The sequence below is a fragment of the Bos grunniens genome, chromosome 21 (genome assembly GCF_055505025.1).
Source record: "Bos grunniens cultivar Pamir isolate PY7600 chromosome 21, Bosgru_T2T1.0, whole genome shotgun sequence".
NCBI lineage: Eukaryota > Metazoa > Chordata > Mammalia > Artiodactyla > Bovidae > Bos > Bos grunniens.
The window spans coordinates 1,434,409-1,449,050 of record NC_141185.1 but is presented as its reverse complement, the minus strand read 5'-3'; the positions used below and the strand labels follow the sequence as shown (position 1 = coordinate 1,449,050).

The window sequence follows — 14,642 nt, the reverse complement described above, 5'->3', positions numbered from 1 at the left end:
GCTGGGCCAGAGCCCGGGGGCACGCTGACCCCTGCCCGCCCCCCCTACCCTGCAGACAGTGTGCGGCCAGCAGTACCGCTTCAGCGTCATCATGAGTGAGCTCTCGGACAGCGACAACGTGCCCTACGTGGCCACCCTGCTCAGCGTGGTCAACGCCATCATCCTCGGCCCCGAGGACGTCCGCGCCCGCGCCCAGCTGCGCAGCGAGTTCATCGGTAACCTTGACCTCCGCGCCAGGCCCTGGCTACCCGGCCTGTGCTGCCCGCTTCTGGGGCGATGCCCCTCGCCCCTCTCCAGGGCCCCGGGGCAGGCTCTGCTTGGGCCTGGGAAGCCTCCTGCCCTCCTGCACCCTTCAGAGGACACAGGGCCTCAGGACCTCTGGATGGTAGTGCTGGAGGGATCCCGGTGCAAGGCTGCCGCGTGGAGGGAGGCGGGCACGCTGGCTGACGTCCAGGCCTGGCCCTGCTGCTGTGGCGTGCCTGTTCCCCGGGCACCATGCGTGTCCAGTGCGGTCTTCCCAGAGCCCCATGCCTCCAGCAACCCGGGGAGTGGGCTCCCCTCCTGATCCACAAGCTGGCACTGTGGGTGGTGGGGCTGAGCCCAGGGAAAGGGTGGAGGGAAAAGTGTTCCACGTGCCCGTGATCTGCTTGTCCCTTCCCAGGGCTGCAGCTGCTGGACGTCCTGACGCGGCTGCGGTGAGTCCCCACGCACCTCCCCCCGGCTCCCAGTTAGCACCTCCAGGTGGGCGGGGAGGGGGGCTTCCCGGAGTAGCCCCGACAGGCCCACCCATCCTGGGGCCAGGCCCAGGGAGGACCCAGCCTGCCATCCCTAACTGCACAGGCCATTCTGCGGAATTTCCCCCAGCGGCCAGCAGCTGCCCCAGAACCAGGGTCCCCGGGTTTAATACAGGATGCCCGGTTAAACTGGAGTGTACCCAGACTGTCAGTGTGTGTCCCAGATGTCACGTGGGACACTCTCTGTTTATCAGTCGACCTTTAAAGAAGCCCGTGAGGCTAAGAACCCCATCCTGGTCCTAACCAGGACCACACTCCTCCCAGGGGAGAGGGCGTGGGGCCACCCCCTGAGGAGGCTCCCAGCTGACATGACTGGTGCTGAACTGGCCTTAGTGGAGAGAGGCCTGCTGGGTGTGAGGACCGGTCAGGGCTGGCTTCGGTGGGCACAGCACCCCAGCTCAGGCCAGCGCCTTGGTGCTCCCCTGCCTTCCGCCCCACGCCCCATGCAGCGTGGCTGTGCTGTCTCTACATGCAGGTGTGAGAACTCACGCTTCCTGTCCCAAGGGGCGTGGAGCTGACCGGAGAAGCCCACCCGACAGACCACAGCGTCCCCCGCCCCTGCTGTGGGAACCACAGGCCCTGCTCAGGGTGGTCTGCATGTCTGTCCAGGGAGGGGCAGCTGGCGTGGGGCGGCAGCCAACTGAACTCTGGCCCCCGCCCTCCCCCACCCCCACCCCAGAGACCTGGAGGATGGGGACCTGCTGATCCAGCTCGAGGCCTTCAGGGAGGCCAGGGCGGAGGACGAGGAGGAGCTGCTGCGGGCCTTCGGCGGCATCGACGTCAACAGCCACCAGGAGGTCTTCTCCGCACTCTTCCACAAGGTGCACGCGGCGGGCAGCGCCTCCCAGGGCGCGGGGGTGGGGGGCCAGGGCTCAGAGGAGCCACATGTCCTGCCCCGCTCACACCCCACCCTGCTGGGCCCCAGGCAGCTCCAGAGCCACACCCCGAGCCGACCCGGGTAGGGGACTGGAGAGGCGGAGCCTGGGGCGGGGACCCAGCAGGACAGGGTGGCTGCGTGGTCCTGGGCCTAGCAGCCCGGCCGCTGTGGGGTGGTCCGAGGGGACGCTGGGACGAGTGAGAGGCTGAGACGGAGCTGAGTTCCAGTCCAGCCCAGGCCCCGTCTTCCTTGAACCCGGCAGCTCTCAGCCAGGGGCCGGGGTCTGCAGAGGCCGTCCAAAAGCAGCTGGAGACGTTGGGCTGTCACCCTGGGCAGGGGCGCTTCCAGGGGGCGGGGACCAGGGCACTGCTAACACCCCACACACTGTTCCCCGGCCCTGATGTCACCAGCGTGCCCATCGGGGAGCCCTAGCTCAGGCTCGTTACCGGGGCTCCCCTTGTAGCTCAGTAGGTAAAGACTCCACCTGCAATGCAGAAGACTTGGGTTCAGTTCCTGGGTGAGGAAGATACCCTGGAGAAGGGCATGGCAACCCGCTCCAGTATTCTTGCCTGGGAAATGCCCGTGGACGGAGGAGCCTGGCAGGGCCTACAGTCCATGGGGTTGCAGAGTTGGGCACGGCCGAGCGACTCCACCACCACCACCTGGGGCGCAGGGACCCTGGCGGGGAGGCCTGCGGGTGAGGCCCACCGACCCGCACTTCTCGCCCACCCCCAGGTGAGCTGCTCCCCCGCGTCTGCCCACCTGCTGTCTGTGCTGCAGGGCCTCCTGCACCTGGAGCCCAGCCTGCGCTCCAGCCAGCTGCTCTGGGAGGCCCTGGAGAGCCTGGTGAACCGGGCGGTGCTCCTGGCCACGGACGGTGAGCCGGCGGGCTGGGGGAGGAGCACCGAGCCCGCAGCCCCAGCCTGCGTCCCCCTCCCCGAGCCCAGCCTGGTGGGCAGACAGGGTTCTCGGCCTGCGGGTGGAGGAGGCCATACTTGGCCCCTGACCCCATCCTAAGCCCGGATGTCCCCACCCCAGGCCAGGAGTGCACCCTGGAGGAGATGGTTGAACGCCTCCTGTCCATCAAGGGCCGGCCCCACCCCCGCTCCCTGGACAAGGCCCACAAGAGCACCCAGGCCGACTTCGGCCAAAGCCAAAGGGGCAGCTCCCCGCAAAACTCTGGCACCCCGACGGCAGACCTGGGGGGCCAGCAGCCAGCCGCGGCCCTCGGCAGCCCTCCCGTCGCCAGCGTCCAGGGCGAGCGTGGGCCGGCACCGCAGCCAACAGCCCCGGAGCCGCTGGAGCGCCCCCCGCCCCCACCGGCGCCCCCGCTCCCTGGCCCCACAACCGCGCCCCCGCCGCCGCCCCCTCCCCCACCTCCCCCGCCCCCGCCGCCGCCCCCGCCCCCGCCCCTGCCGGGTATGAGGGCTGCATTCCCCTCGCCCCCGCCGCCCCCGCCACCCCCACTGCCTAACTCTGCTAGGACCATACCGCCCCCACCGCCCCTCCCGGGCCTGGGGGGCCCGCCCCCACCTCCCCCACCTCCCCTCCCGGGCCTGGGGGGCCCGCCCCCGCCGCCACCCCTGCCCGGGGTCTCTGGGCCCCCTACCGCGGGCAGCGTGGAGGAGATCATCGTGGCCCAGGTGGACGGCGGCCTGGGCTCGGCCTGGGTCCCCCGCCACCGGCGCGTGAACCCTCCCACCCTGCGCATGAAGAAGCTGAACTGGCAGAAGTTGCCATCCAGTGTGGCCCGCGGTGAGGCCCGGCCCCCACGGCTTTCCTCCTGGAGCAGGGGGCGGGGACAGGTCACGGGTCTCCCCTCAGGCCCCTGTGCTCCCACACGCCCCCTGGAGGCTGGCAGGTCTCTGCTGCTGGGGCCCTGCACTGCGTGGGCCCAGGGGCTGGGCGTGCTGATGCCGAGAGAAGGTCAAGGCCATGGGTGGCTAGAGGCCAGGTCACCGGCCAGCCTGGACACGGGGCCCTGGGCACCCGCACGCACGCACACGACATGGCATCAGCTGGAGAGCTTCTTTGGGCGTTTATCAAGTGCCTGCTGTATGCTTGCCCTGGGCCGGGCCCTAGGCAGGGCACTCCTGCCAGCCCGCTAGGCCTGCACCAGCTGCCTCTGGACTTGGGGGGTCAGGTGTGAGCCTGATTGGAGCCCCCTCACCCACAGAGGGCAGCTCCATGTGGGCAACGTTGAGCAGCCCCGACACCGAGGTGGTGGAGCCCGACTTCTCCAGCATCGAGCGGCTCTTCTCCTTTCCCACGGCCAAACCCAAGGAGCAGGCCGTGGCCCCGGCCAGGAAGGAGCCCAAGGAGGTAGGGATGGGGCCCGGGCTCAGACAGGGCTCCGTGGCCGCCCTCCAGGTACTGACGGGCTGGGGCTGTTTTACAGATCACTTTTCTGGACTCCAAGAAGAGCCTGAACCTCAACATCTTCCTGAAGCAGTTTAAATGGTGAGCATCCAGGATCTCGATGCCTGGATAAGAAGCCCAGCCTCTGCCTTGGCCCATCTTGGGCTCAGCAGTGCCCTCTGCAGGCCGCCCTGGGAAGTGCACACCCCATCCCTGGGACTGCAGTCAGTCAGATAATAGCAGCAAAGGATTTCTGCTGGGGGCCCTGAAGACCATCAGTCCAGCCTCCCTGGGGAATATGAGACCCAAAGAGTGGCAGGGATCCTCTAAAGCCACAGACGGGTGGTGGCAGCGGCAGGCCAAGGACCTGGCCCTGCCTCCCTGCCCTGAGTGCTTCCTAGCGGCAGGTGCCCTGCCTGGGAGCTCACTGGGTACCGCTGAGCCTTTACCCTGTGTCCTGAGCAGCCCCCTGGAAGGAGGCAGGGGGCGCTCGGGCAGCTGGGGAGTGCGTCATTCAGCCGTGACCTGGGCAGGTGGCCTGCCTTCTCTGTGCCCTGAGACTCCCTAGGTGGAGGGAGAAAGCCTGCTGTGACCGGCGTGGGGCTGTGGGCCCAGGGCCATCCCAGGCAGGCAGGGTCCCAGGAGGCTGAGGGCCATGGCTCGTGCCGTCCTCAGCCACCCCCACCCTCTTGCCCCTCCAGCTCCAACGAGGAGGTCACCGCCATGATCCGGGCTGGGGACAGCACCAAGTTTGACGTGGAGGTCCTCAAGCAGCTCCTCAAGCTTCTTCCGGAGAAGCACGAGGTGAGTAAGCGGGGCGACAGGTGAGCCCGGGCCCCTCCATGCAGAGCTGCTCCTGTGAGCGGGCTGCAGCGAGCACACGTGGGTGCCTCCCGCAGATCGAGAACCTGCGCTCCTTCACGGAGGATCAGGCCAGGCTCGCCAGCGCCGACCAGTTCTACCTCCTCCTGCTGAACATCCCCTGGTCAGCTGGTAGCCCCCGGGATGGGCAGGGGTCGAGGGCGGCAGCTGGGCCTGGGCCCGGAGCAGACGGCAGGGCTGTGCAGACCCCTGCCTGGGGTTCCATGAAGGGTGGGGGCCGACATCTCTGATGCAGCCCCCAGCCTCGGGGCCCTCTAAGGGGCCCTGTGGGGTCCAGCCCTTCCTCCAGGCCAGGGACGTCGTGGGGGTGGGTGGTGGGCAGAGCTCCGTGGCCTCCTGCAGGCCGGCCCAGGCCCTCCTGTGTGATCCCTCTGCTCTAGGAGGGGACTGTCCCACAGAGGGCGACTGCCCTTGTCCTCGGCACCTGGGGGCTTGTCCAAAGTGCTCTTGCTGAGCCCTCCCAGTCCTGCCAGATCCCATCTGGGGCCTGGCCCGGGAATGTGCATGTTAAACCAGGCCAGGCCATGAGACCCCCGGCAGCTCCAAGCTGAGAGGACCCTGCGGGTCCCAGGCAGGTGGATGGGGGCCACTGGAGCCTGAACTCCTGCTCTGCCGCCCCAGCTACCAGCTTCGGATCGAGTGCATGCTGCTGTGTGAGGGCACGGCCGTCGTGCTGGACATGGTGCGGCCTAAGGCCCAGCTGCTGCTCGCCGCCTGTGAGAGTGAGTGCAGATGTGGGGCTGGGCAGGCTGGCCCTGGACAGCGCCTGTGGGTGCTGAGCTTCCCCTCCCCACAGACCACCGCCCAGTACTGAGGGCCCATGCCATGCATGCACAGTCACGTGTGCACACGCCATGTGGGCACGCACACACACACCCATACATGTGCCCACACACATGTTCCCACACATATATATGTGCACGTACGCACACGTGCATGTGCTCAGAAACACCCACACGCGCTCACATATGTGCACATGCACATGCTCTTGCACACATGCAGACACGTGCATGTGCTCAGAAACACCCACACGCGCTCACATATGTGCACATGCACATGCTCTTGCACACATGCAGACACGTGCATGCACACTCACAGGTGCACACATGCACACATACATGCAGACATGTGTATACATGTTCTATCACACACAGGTGCCCACATGCATGTACACGTGTGCATATGCTCTCACGCGTGCACGTGCTCTTGGACACATGCAGACATCTGTGCGTGCACATGCTCTTGGTACACATGTGCACACACTCTCGCACGCATGCACACATGCATGCACACACATACATGCAGGTATGTACATGCATGTGCTCTCACACATCCACAGGTGCACACATGCATGCACATGCTTTCACACACATGCACACACATATCACTTTCCCTGAGCGAGGAGCCGGGGAGTCACCACAGCCACGTGGCAGGGACATGGACGGGATGGACCGCTGAGGCATAACCTGGTTCTGCTGGGCCTGCATTCAGGGATGATGTCCCTGTTACCTCGACCACAGAGCCGAGAGCCAAGGTGGCCGCAGGTTCCAGAAGGTCCCCTCAGCGTCCTCACCCACAGAACGGGCACTGGGGTTCAGGGAGCACTGCTGGCTGCACGCCCCAAGCTTCCTGGGGTCAGGGCTCCACTGCCCCGCCCCTCCCTCACGCCCCATGCCCCTGTCCCACCCTGGGCGGAGCCTGGGGGCCAGGCCAGGGGGAGGCATGAAGGGACCTTGCCCCGCAGGCCTGCTCACCAGTCACCGGCTGCCCGTCTTCTGCCAGCTGATCCTGAAAATCGGGAACTTCCTCAACTACGTGAGTGGACGGCACCCAGCCCACCCCTGCTCCCAGACCCCCGACCCCCACCCCTCCACCAGCCCAAGGGACTCCCTCCCTGCCCTCCCCTCACAGGGCAGCCACACTGGGGATGCTGATGGCTTCAAGATAAGCACGCTGCTGAAGCTCACGGAGACCAAGTCCCAGCAGAGCCGGGTCACACTGCTGCACCACGTGCTGGAGGTACCAGTGGCGGGGGCGGGGTGCCTCCTGAGTGCAGCACACAGGTCCAGAGGCCCCGGGGGCCCCACCCAGCCCCCCAGGTCTCCCCTTTGCAGCACTGTCCCGCCAGCCCGCACCCACTCTGACCAGCCCCCGTCCCGCCCCAACCCTGGGACAGCAAAACCGTGAGAATTGCAGTCAGGCCCAAGGGAAGCCCTGGAGGCTCAAGGTGCCAGGGGTTTCCCCGAGGGACGTGGACCAGAGCTGCCGAGGGTGGGGCCTGCATGGCGGCCTTGGGTGTGTCGCCTCAGTGGGCCTCACTGGACACGTCGTGCTGCAGGAAGTGGAGGAGAGCCACCCCGACCTCCTGCAGCTACCCCAGGACCTGGAGCTGCCCGCCCGAGCTGCAGGGTAGGTGCCTCCCCTCCCCTGCCCACTCCCTGGCCGGTGCAGCTGGGCTCAACTGGGCTGCTCCCGTGCTGGGGCCCCACCCTGGACCCCAGATCTGCTGCCTGACAGTCTCCCCTTCGGCACAGGGCCTTGTGTCCACTGTGGCCTGTCCCTGCACAGCCTAGAGGGACCGGGAGTGACCCAGCCACGGTCACACCAGGGGCTGGTCCAGCACGGCCCCCTCACGAGGCTGACTTTCATGACATGTCCATGCTGCCCCCACTGTACAGTCAGGGGAGCTGAGGCCCCAGGAAGTAGGATCAGGTCTGTGGGATCACATAGCCCAGGGGCGGCTCTGAGGGCAGGGTCCACACTCAGCACTGGCTGGCCCGGCTCCATGCCACCATGGAAGGTTCTCCGGTCCTGGGGAGGCTGAGCCTTGCAGAGAGTCAGGCAAGGAGGGCAGGCTGAGCCGTCGGGGTCACTGTCCTGACACCACCAGCCCAGCACCTTCTCAGGTGGGCGTTTGACCCCACACTGCTCAGCCCACCCTAGAGCTCTGACATGCCTCTGGCAGCCAGTGTGCTGTCGGGGGCTACTGTCCCTGAGGGTGTGCTGTTCGGGGGCCCCGCTGTCCTAGCAAGGCTGGACAGCAGCTTTTGACTGGCGCCTTCAGGATCAACCTGGATGCCATCCACTCGGAGTCCAGCACTAACCTGAAGAAGCTCCTGGAGATGGAGCGGAAAGTGTCCTCCTCCGTCCCGGAGGTGCAGGAGCAGTACTCGCACCGCCTCCAGGCAAGTGCTGGGCGGGCACAGCCCTTTCCAGGACTGGAGTGTCTGCCGGGCCTGGGGTCTACTGTAAAGTGGGAGCGCGAGCAGGGCGGGTGAGCCTGGGGAGGAGAGAGCTAGAGCGAGGGCCCCTGCAGGAGAACAGCCCCTGCTCCTGGCCCCCAGGCGGTTTCCGCAGCTGAGGGGTCTCGCCTGACGTTGGGCTGAAGGGCTCAGCCCCCTGGCCCTCAGAGCCCTGGCAACCGCTGCCTGCAGAGCCTATGTTAGTGGCCGTCCTGCTGTGGCCGCATCTAGCGCTCCAGAGGCTCCAGAGCAGGCATCTCCTGTGACAGTGGGTGGGACCCTGGCCCCGCCCTAGCCCCGCCCCCGGCCCACCCCTGACCCTTCGCATGCCCTGACCCCTCCCACCGCAGGCCCCTGCCCCTCCCACCACAGCCCCGGCCCCGCCCCCTTGCCCCCCAGGCCGTGACCCCCCCCTCCCCACGTCTCCCCTCTACACAGGCCAGCATCACAGACTCGCAGGCTCTGGAGGAGGTGTTCCAGGCCATCGAGCAGAAGCAGCTGGAGCTGGCTAGTTACCTGTGTGAGGACACCCAGCAGCTATCCCTGGAGGACACGCTCAGCACCATGAAGACCTTCCGGGATCTCTTCCTCCGTGCCCTGAAGGTGGGTGGGAGGATGTGTGGTGGGCTTGCAGTCCCTGCTGTCCCCGAGCAGGGCAGGTGGAATGGGGTGCCGGAGGCCTGGGGTCACGGGCTGCGTCCGTCCCGCAGGAGAACAAGGATCGGAAGGAGCAGGCAGCCAAGGCTGAGAGGAGGAAGCAGCAGCTGGCAGAGGAGGAGGCCCGCAGGCCGCGGGGCGAGGGTGGCAAGGCCGGTGAGCTGGGCAGCGGGCGGCTGGGGACCACCCAGTCTGGGCTGTGGCCTTTCCTCCCTCCTCGAGAGTTGAGGGGCTCTGGGGACGCTGGGCAGTGTCCCTGATGGTCTCTGGGCTCCTCAGCCAGGAGGGGAGGCGGGAAGCAAGAAGAGGTGTGTGTCATCGACGCCCTGCTGGCTGACATCAGGAAGGGCTTCCAGCTGCGTAAGACGGCCCGCGGCCGAGGGGACGCAGAGGCGGCCAGCAGGGCAGCCGCCACCGACCCCCCGAGGAACAAGGCACCTGGTGAGACCCTCCACCCCCTCCCTCACCCTTCCCTTCCCACCATCCCTGCAGCCTAGTGCCTCCCTTCCTCCAGGAAGCCCTCCTTGCAGCCTAGTGCCTCCCTTCCTCCAGGAAGCCCTCCTTGATTGCACAGGAGAGCCTGCCCCTCTTCCCTGTTGCCCTAAGATAAGGGACACCTCAGTCCCATGATCCTTGCACACATCTCTGCTGCAGCAGAGGGTTCCCTGGTTGCTGTGACAGCCATTCATCCGGCCCCCAGGCAGGCAGGAGAGCTGGGCCAATGGGCTCGTTGACATATGCCCTGGGGCTCAGAGGGGCTCTGAGGTGGCTGGGGGAGGTGGGACGAGGCCTTGGGGTGGGACCCTCCACTCCTGGGCAGGTTGCCTTGGGGGTTCAGGGGGAAGGGGTGACATATGTGATCGCCATGGGCCCAGTGTGCCTTGATCCCCCACGCTGGGTACAGACTGTGGAATCCAGGGCCCAGGCCTGCCCCGTGGGAACCCACTCAACCACCAGGGAAGGCTGCCCAGGGAGGGGGCTTCACAGGACAGGCGGTATTGACTTGGGACATCCTGAGCAGGGCCCTGGGGGTTGGGTTCACTCAGGGGGTGGGGCCTGTGCCCTCCACTGACCAGTAGTTCATCCACAGCCGCCACCAGGGACCCCGTGGGAGGTGCCAGCCCCCCCACCTCTGAGCCTGGTCTGGATGCTGCAGCCGCCAGGGAGCCCCAGGGCTGGGACCTCGCGGATGCCGTTCCCACCAGCCGCCAGCCCACTGGAGACTCATCAGAGACGGGTGGCCCTGGGGCCCTGGAGAGGCGTTCTTCCTGGTACACAGATGCCAGCGATTTCCTGCCCACGGAGGACCCCCAGGGCTCCCAACCCCCTGCAGGGGGTTGGCCAGTGGTACTGGGAGACGCTCAAGCCCTGAAGCCCCTCGACTTCAGTGACCAGCCCCCCAAAGCCATGGATCTGAGCCCAGACGCTGAGGAGCCCCTGGCCACACTGGGTGCCCGCCAGGCTGAGGCCAGCAGTGCAGATGAGGGCCTGGAGGACGCAGCTGCCCACTGCCACCGCGCCGGCCTCCCCGCTGCAGGCCCTGATGAGGATGGGGACGGGGAGCTCACAGCCCCAGACTCTGCGCTGGACACCTCCCTGGACAGGTCCTTCTCCGAGGATGCCGTGACTGACTCGTCGGGGTCCAGCACCCTCCCCAGGGCTCAGGGCCGGACGTCAAAGGGCACAGGCAAACGGAGGAAGAAGCGCTCCTCCAGGAACCAGGAAGGTAACTCAGGTCCTGTCCCTCCCCACCCTGCGGAGCAGGGATGCCGGGCGGGCGAGTCAACGGGGCTGTGTCCCTCCCCACCCTTCGGAGCAGGGGGGCTGGGGGCATCGACACATGGTCCGAGCTCATCCATCCCACGCCGGGGCCTGGACCTCCCCTGAGGCCAGCCGCTGCCCCCGAGAGCGGGCGATTCCCCGCCCCTCCGGACCTGCCGCAGAGGAGACAGCAGTGTCTCTGCACTGGGAGGGCCCCGCCCGGCGGCTGCGCCCCTAACCCACACTATCTCTGCCTGGTGATGCCAGCCCCAGCCGGGCACGGCGGGGGGCCTGGGGCGTGGCTGCACTTCGACTCGGCATCCATGTGGCCCCAGCCCCGACTCTTAAGTCCAGGGTCGCTCGTGAGGGACGAGCTGTTGAGCGTGTCTCTTTTATTTGGAAGCAGAGGTTGCCCCCGACCCTGACGATAATAAAACAAAAAGGCTCTGTGTGATCCAGTGAGGTAGGTACCCGCCTGGCGCTCAGCACTAACTGGCGGCAGGGCCAGGCCTGCGCCAGCTCTCCTCAACACTAATCACTTCCCCCAGCCCTCCCCGGGACCCTCCTGGCATCCGGCTTCCCCTCCTGCCCTCTCGGAGCCTTGCTTAGCTGCCTTTTCGTCTCTTCCTGGGGCAGATGGGGCCTCCGCTGCCTGCAGACGGGTGAACGGGGCTCCAGGGCCCTGAGGGTGGGAGAGAGGCCCTCCTGCCTGAGCGGCTGGCTCACTCCCGCCCCCAGGGCCTCCCCTTTCTCCGGGTCTCTCCTCAGGGCACCCTCCTCTGGCCCTGGTGCGAGCCACACGCATCCCCATGGAGCCAGAGAGGGATAGGCAGGCTGCCCGCCCCTGCAGAGGTGCTCAGGTCTCTTTTCTAGGGGGGAGGAGACCTAGGGACGGGTCTGTAGGTGACTCCCTGGTGATGGGCTCCGGGCCTCCCAGGACCCCTGAAAGTGGGCGGGCCAGTTGGGGTCTTTGACAAGGCTCACAGGTGTGACCAGAGCAACAGGCCTGGGTCCTCGCCGCACACCGGCCTGGGCTGTGGACCATGATCGGATGTGGGGACTGGGAGCCCTGCTGGGTCCGGAGCTGCATGAGGGCAGCCCTGGTTCTCCACGCACCTCCTGCCCGCTGGACTTGAGGCGAGGTCCAGCAGGTGCTGGAGGCTGGGGCAGGGGTGTGGTCCGGGGCAGCTCTGGCCGCCAGGCACAGCCTTTCCCTCTGCTCCAGGGGTCACCCCTGGGGGGTTGCCAGCTGGGCTCTCTGCTCTGACACACCTGCCTTCACTTTACAGGAGCCCTGCACAGCCCTCGGGGCCAGGATCTGGCCTTGCAGCCCCAGCTGCTGGCCCTGGGTGTGGGGGACCTTGGGGGGTGCCTCTGTGGGTTTGGGGACAGCAGCCACATGTGACCGCTGTCTGGTGAAGATCACTGAGCCTAGTGTGGGGTCTGAGCTCCCTCGAGCTCCCCCCGCCAGCCCCTCGTCCCCGGGTTAGGAGGGAGGGAGGGCCGCTCCTCTTTGTCTCCCTGCTTTTTGTTTGGAAAAAAAACTTCAAGTTGAAGGAAATTTTGTAAGGAGGTCCCAGTGAACACCATCTACTCTTCACCTTGAAATTTCAAAAACATGCAAAATATAGGAAAACTACTAACATCTGCTTCCTTCTCCACCCACACCCCCTCCCCACGCACCTTCACAGACCAGTTTGAGTCGTCAGGACACGCCACCCCTGGGCTCGTCCCTGGTCCCCAGGTCAGGGCCGTTCCCCGCCACATACCTGGATGGTGAGCCAGCCTCCCCTGCAACCTCAGGGCGGCCCCGCGTCTCCGTCTGCCCGTTGTGGCCGTTGCTTTGCTTTTCTGGACCGAGGTCCTACTGGGACCGCACACCCAGTCACCCCCGTCTTGTGTCACGCTGAAGACACAAGTCACTTTGGGGGGATCCTGTTCTTCCCCCGCCGGGTCCAGATTGCGTTGGGGGCAGGACCCACACCCAGTGACAGAAGTCCTCCCCAGAGCACCGCAGGAGAGGCTCACGGGCCCGTCTGCCCCGTGCTCAGCGGCACGGACACCAGTTGAGAGGTCAGCTGGTGGTTTCGGTGGACCCTCTGCTGCCCAAGTGTGGCTTTCACTCTGGGATGAGTGAGCAGCCAGTGGGCGAGGCCAGGGGTGGCTCTCAGTCTGCACTTTGGTTTCTGTCCTGTCCTTCCTCCCACGAGCTTCCCTGCTGCCCTCGCCCTGGTGGGCAGTGTTGGGGGCGGGTGGTCTGTGCCCACGGTGCAGTGCTCCCATGCCCACGGGATGAGTGGCCTTAGGCCGCCTCCTCGGGTCCTTTCTTAAGGACAGCCGCACCCCCTCCATCTGTCCACCCCCGCGGGCCGGGCCCTGCCTGCCGGCTCCTGTGGGGCAGGGCCCCAGCGGGAGTGACCGACCATCTGCTTCTGCCCCGGTTGTTCTCGTCTGTCTCTTCTGAGCACTGATGCCCACCCCCCACGAGCTGCCTGGGTCCGTGGGGGCCAGGAGAGCAGGGCCTTTGGGGGAAACAGCCAGGCAAGGGTCCCTGGACTCGAGAGCGTGGAGGGCGCTGGGTGCACACAGGAGCAGGAATTGGGGGCCGGGGGTGCTGGTGCCCTGAGGATGGAGCAGAAAGAGTGCAGGAGGCCCCCACTGAGGGGCTGGTGGGGAAGTGGCCAAGTGAGCCCCAGGGAGAGCTGGTGATAGTGGGCCGGAGAGTGTGGCCGGGGTGGGACTCGGAAACAGGACACCACGGAGACCACGCCGGCCCGTCCGTCTCAGGCGAGAAGCATGCCTGGCGACCCCGGGCCCGATGGGTGGACGGGAGCCAGCCTGCTGGGGGTCAGCTGGCACCTGCCACCTGAGGGCGCCTCGCTGCTCCAGAGAAAGGGCGTCTGGGGTGGGCACCGTGCCGCGGCCTCCAGCCAGGCCGCTCTGACCACGTTCTCTCCTCTCCCCACAGGCCTCAGGCCCAGGTCCAGAGCCAAGTGAGGAGCCACGGCAGGGCTGCCGGGCAAGCTGCTGGGCGGGGCCCCAGGCCAGGCTGGGCCAGCCCCCGGGAAGCCCAGAGTCCGTGCCTTACCTGGCCTCACCGCGGCCTCTCGGAGCCTCGGGCTGTTGAGGCCAGGACCCCCTGGCGCCCCCCTGGCCTGCCTGCACGCTCCTGCCCTCGTGGTCTGCTTTCTAAATGCCGCAGCCTAGCCCTGACCCACACCGCATGCACCACGGCCCCCACCCGGCCACCTGGAGGGGGCGGGTCCAGTGGCTGCGTCCGGGGCACCCTGAGCTTGTGACCTGGCTCCCAGATTCCCCTGGGGACAGGCCCTCACAGACCTCCCCACCGAAGCGGCGGAGCCAGGGAGGACCGGAGCCCCCGTTCCACAGCTCTGCCCCCAACTCACTCAGTTGGGCTGAAGCAGTCGTTTTTAACTGAATGGGATGATTTGTGGGTTTCTACTGTTTTGTGTGGCCGAGCTGGGGACAAGCAGGTGGGTGAGGGGACCCAGGGCCTTCGGGTAGAGGCAGGCTGTCTGGCTGTGCACAGGAGAGCCAAGGCCCCTCTACTCAGAAGAGGGAAACCCCCATGGAGTTGGCACCCCCGCCATACGCCTCCAGCCCTGAGGTGGGGAGGGGGCTGCCCTTGGGGTCCCTTCATCAACAAGACACCCGGCCTACACCTGCTGCCCCTTCCTCCAGGCCCCACTGGGCTGAGGGGAGGCCAGGATCCAGGCCGAGGGGCCAGAGGGGCTGCCATCTCCTCACTGACCCTGTGGGCCCCTTGCACTGCCCCCACCCTGTGTGTGTGTGCTACCAAGACTGGAGAAACTTTGGCCAATAAAGAACAAGGCTAGCCCAGCAGGGACTATGATGTGTTTACAACTCATGGGTGAATGTGGTGTGACCACAATGGCTGTGATGATGTGGGTGGATGGACGGATGATGGACAGATGGGTGGATGGATGGACAGATGGATGGATGATGGATGGGTGGATGGATGACGGACAGATGGGTGGGTGGATGGATGATGGACAGATGGGTGGGTGGATGAATGGATGTGTGGACAGG

General features: G+C 66.5%; 1 protein-coding gene across 24 annotated transcripts in view; it reads left to right on the top strand.

Annotated features, from left to right (window-relative positions):
* INF2 (inverted formin 2) overlaps positions 1-14,432 on the top strand; it is a 29,122-nt gene extending 14,690 nt beyond the window's left edge. For 3 of the 24 annotated variants that reach the window (XM_086365067.1, XM_086365068.1, XM_086365058.1), the window contains exons 4-23: positions 56-215; positions 662-695; positions 1,474-1,615; positions 2,407-2,548; positions 2,710-3,426; positions 3,848-3,993; positions 4,070-4,131; positions 4,731-4,833; positions 4,929-5,014; positions 5,483-5,633; positions 6,694-6,726; positions 6,823-6,930; positions 7,250-7,320; positions 7,976-8,096; positions 8,592-8,756; positions 8,864-8,966; positions 9,090-9,251; positions 9,901-10,536; positions 12,263-12,347; positions 13,540-14,432. In XM_086365067.1, the coding sequence (XP_086221193.1) occupies positions 56-215; positions 662-695; positions 1,474-1,615; positions 2,407-2,548; positions 2,710-3,426; positions 3,848-3,993; positions 4,070-4,131; positions 4,731-4,833; positions 4,929-5,014; positions 5,483-5,633; positions 6,694-6,726; positions 6,823-6,930; positions 7,250-7,320; positions 7,976-8,096; positions 8,592-8,756; positions 8,864-8,966; positions 9,090-9,251; positions 9,901-10,536; positions 12,263-12,347; positions 13,540-13,870 (3,558 nt within the window). In that variant the 3' untranslated portion in view covers positions 13,871-14,432. Of the gene's footprint in view, positions 1-55; positions 216-661; positions 696-1,473; positions 1,616-2,406; positions 2,549-2,709; positions 3,427-3,847; positions 3,994-4,069; positions 4,132-4,730; positions 4,834-4,928; positions 5,015-5,482; positions 5,634-6,655; positions 6,727-6,822; positions 6,936-7,249; positions 7,321-7,975; positions 8,097-8,591; positions 8,757-8,863; positions 8,967-9,089; positions 9,252-9,900; positions 10,546-10,977; positions 11,035-12,262; positions 12,348-13,539 lie in introns of those variants that run through there. The other 21 variants (XM_086365069.1, XM_086365062.1, XM_086365070.1 and 18 more) reach the window with 19 other exon arrangements.
* The last annotated feature ends 210 nt before the right edge of the window (positions 14,433-14,642 follow it).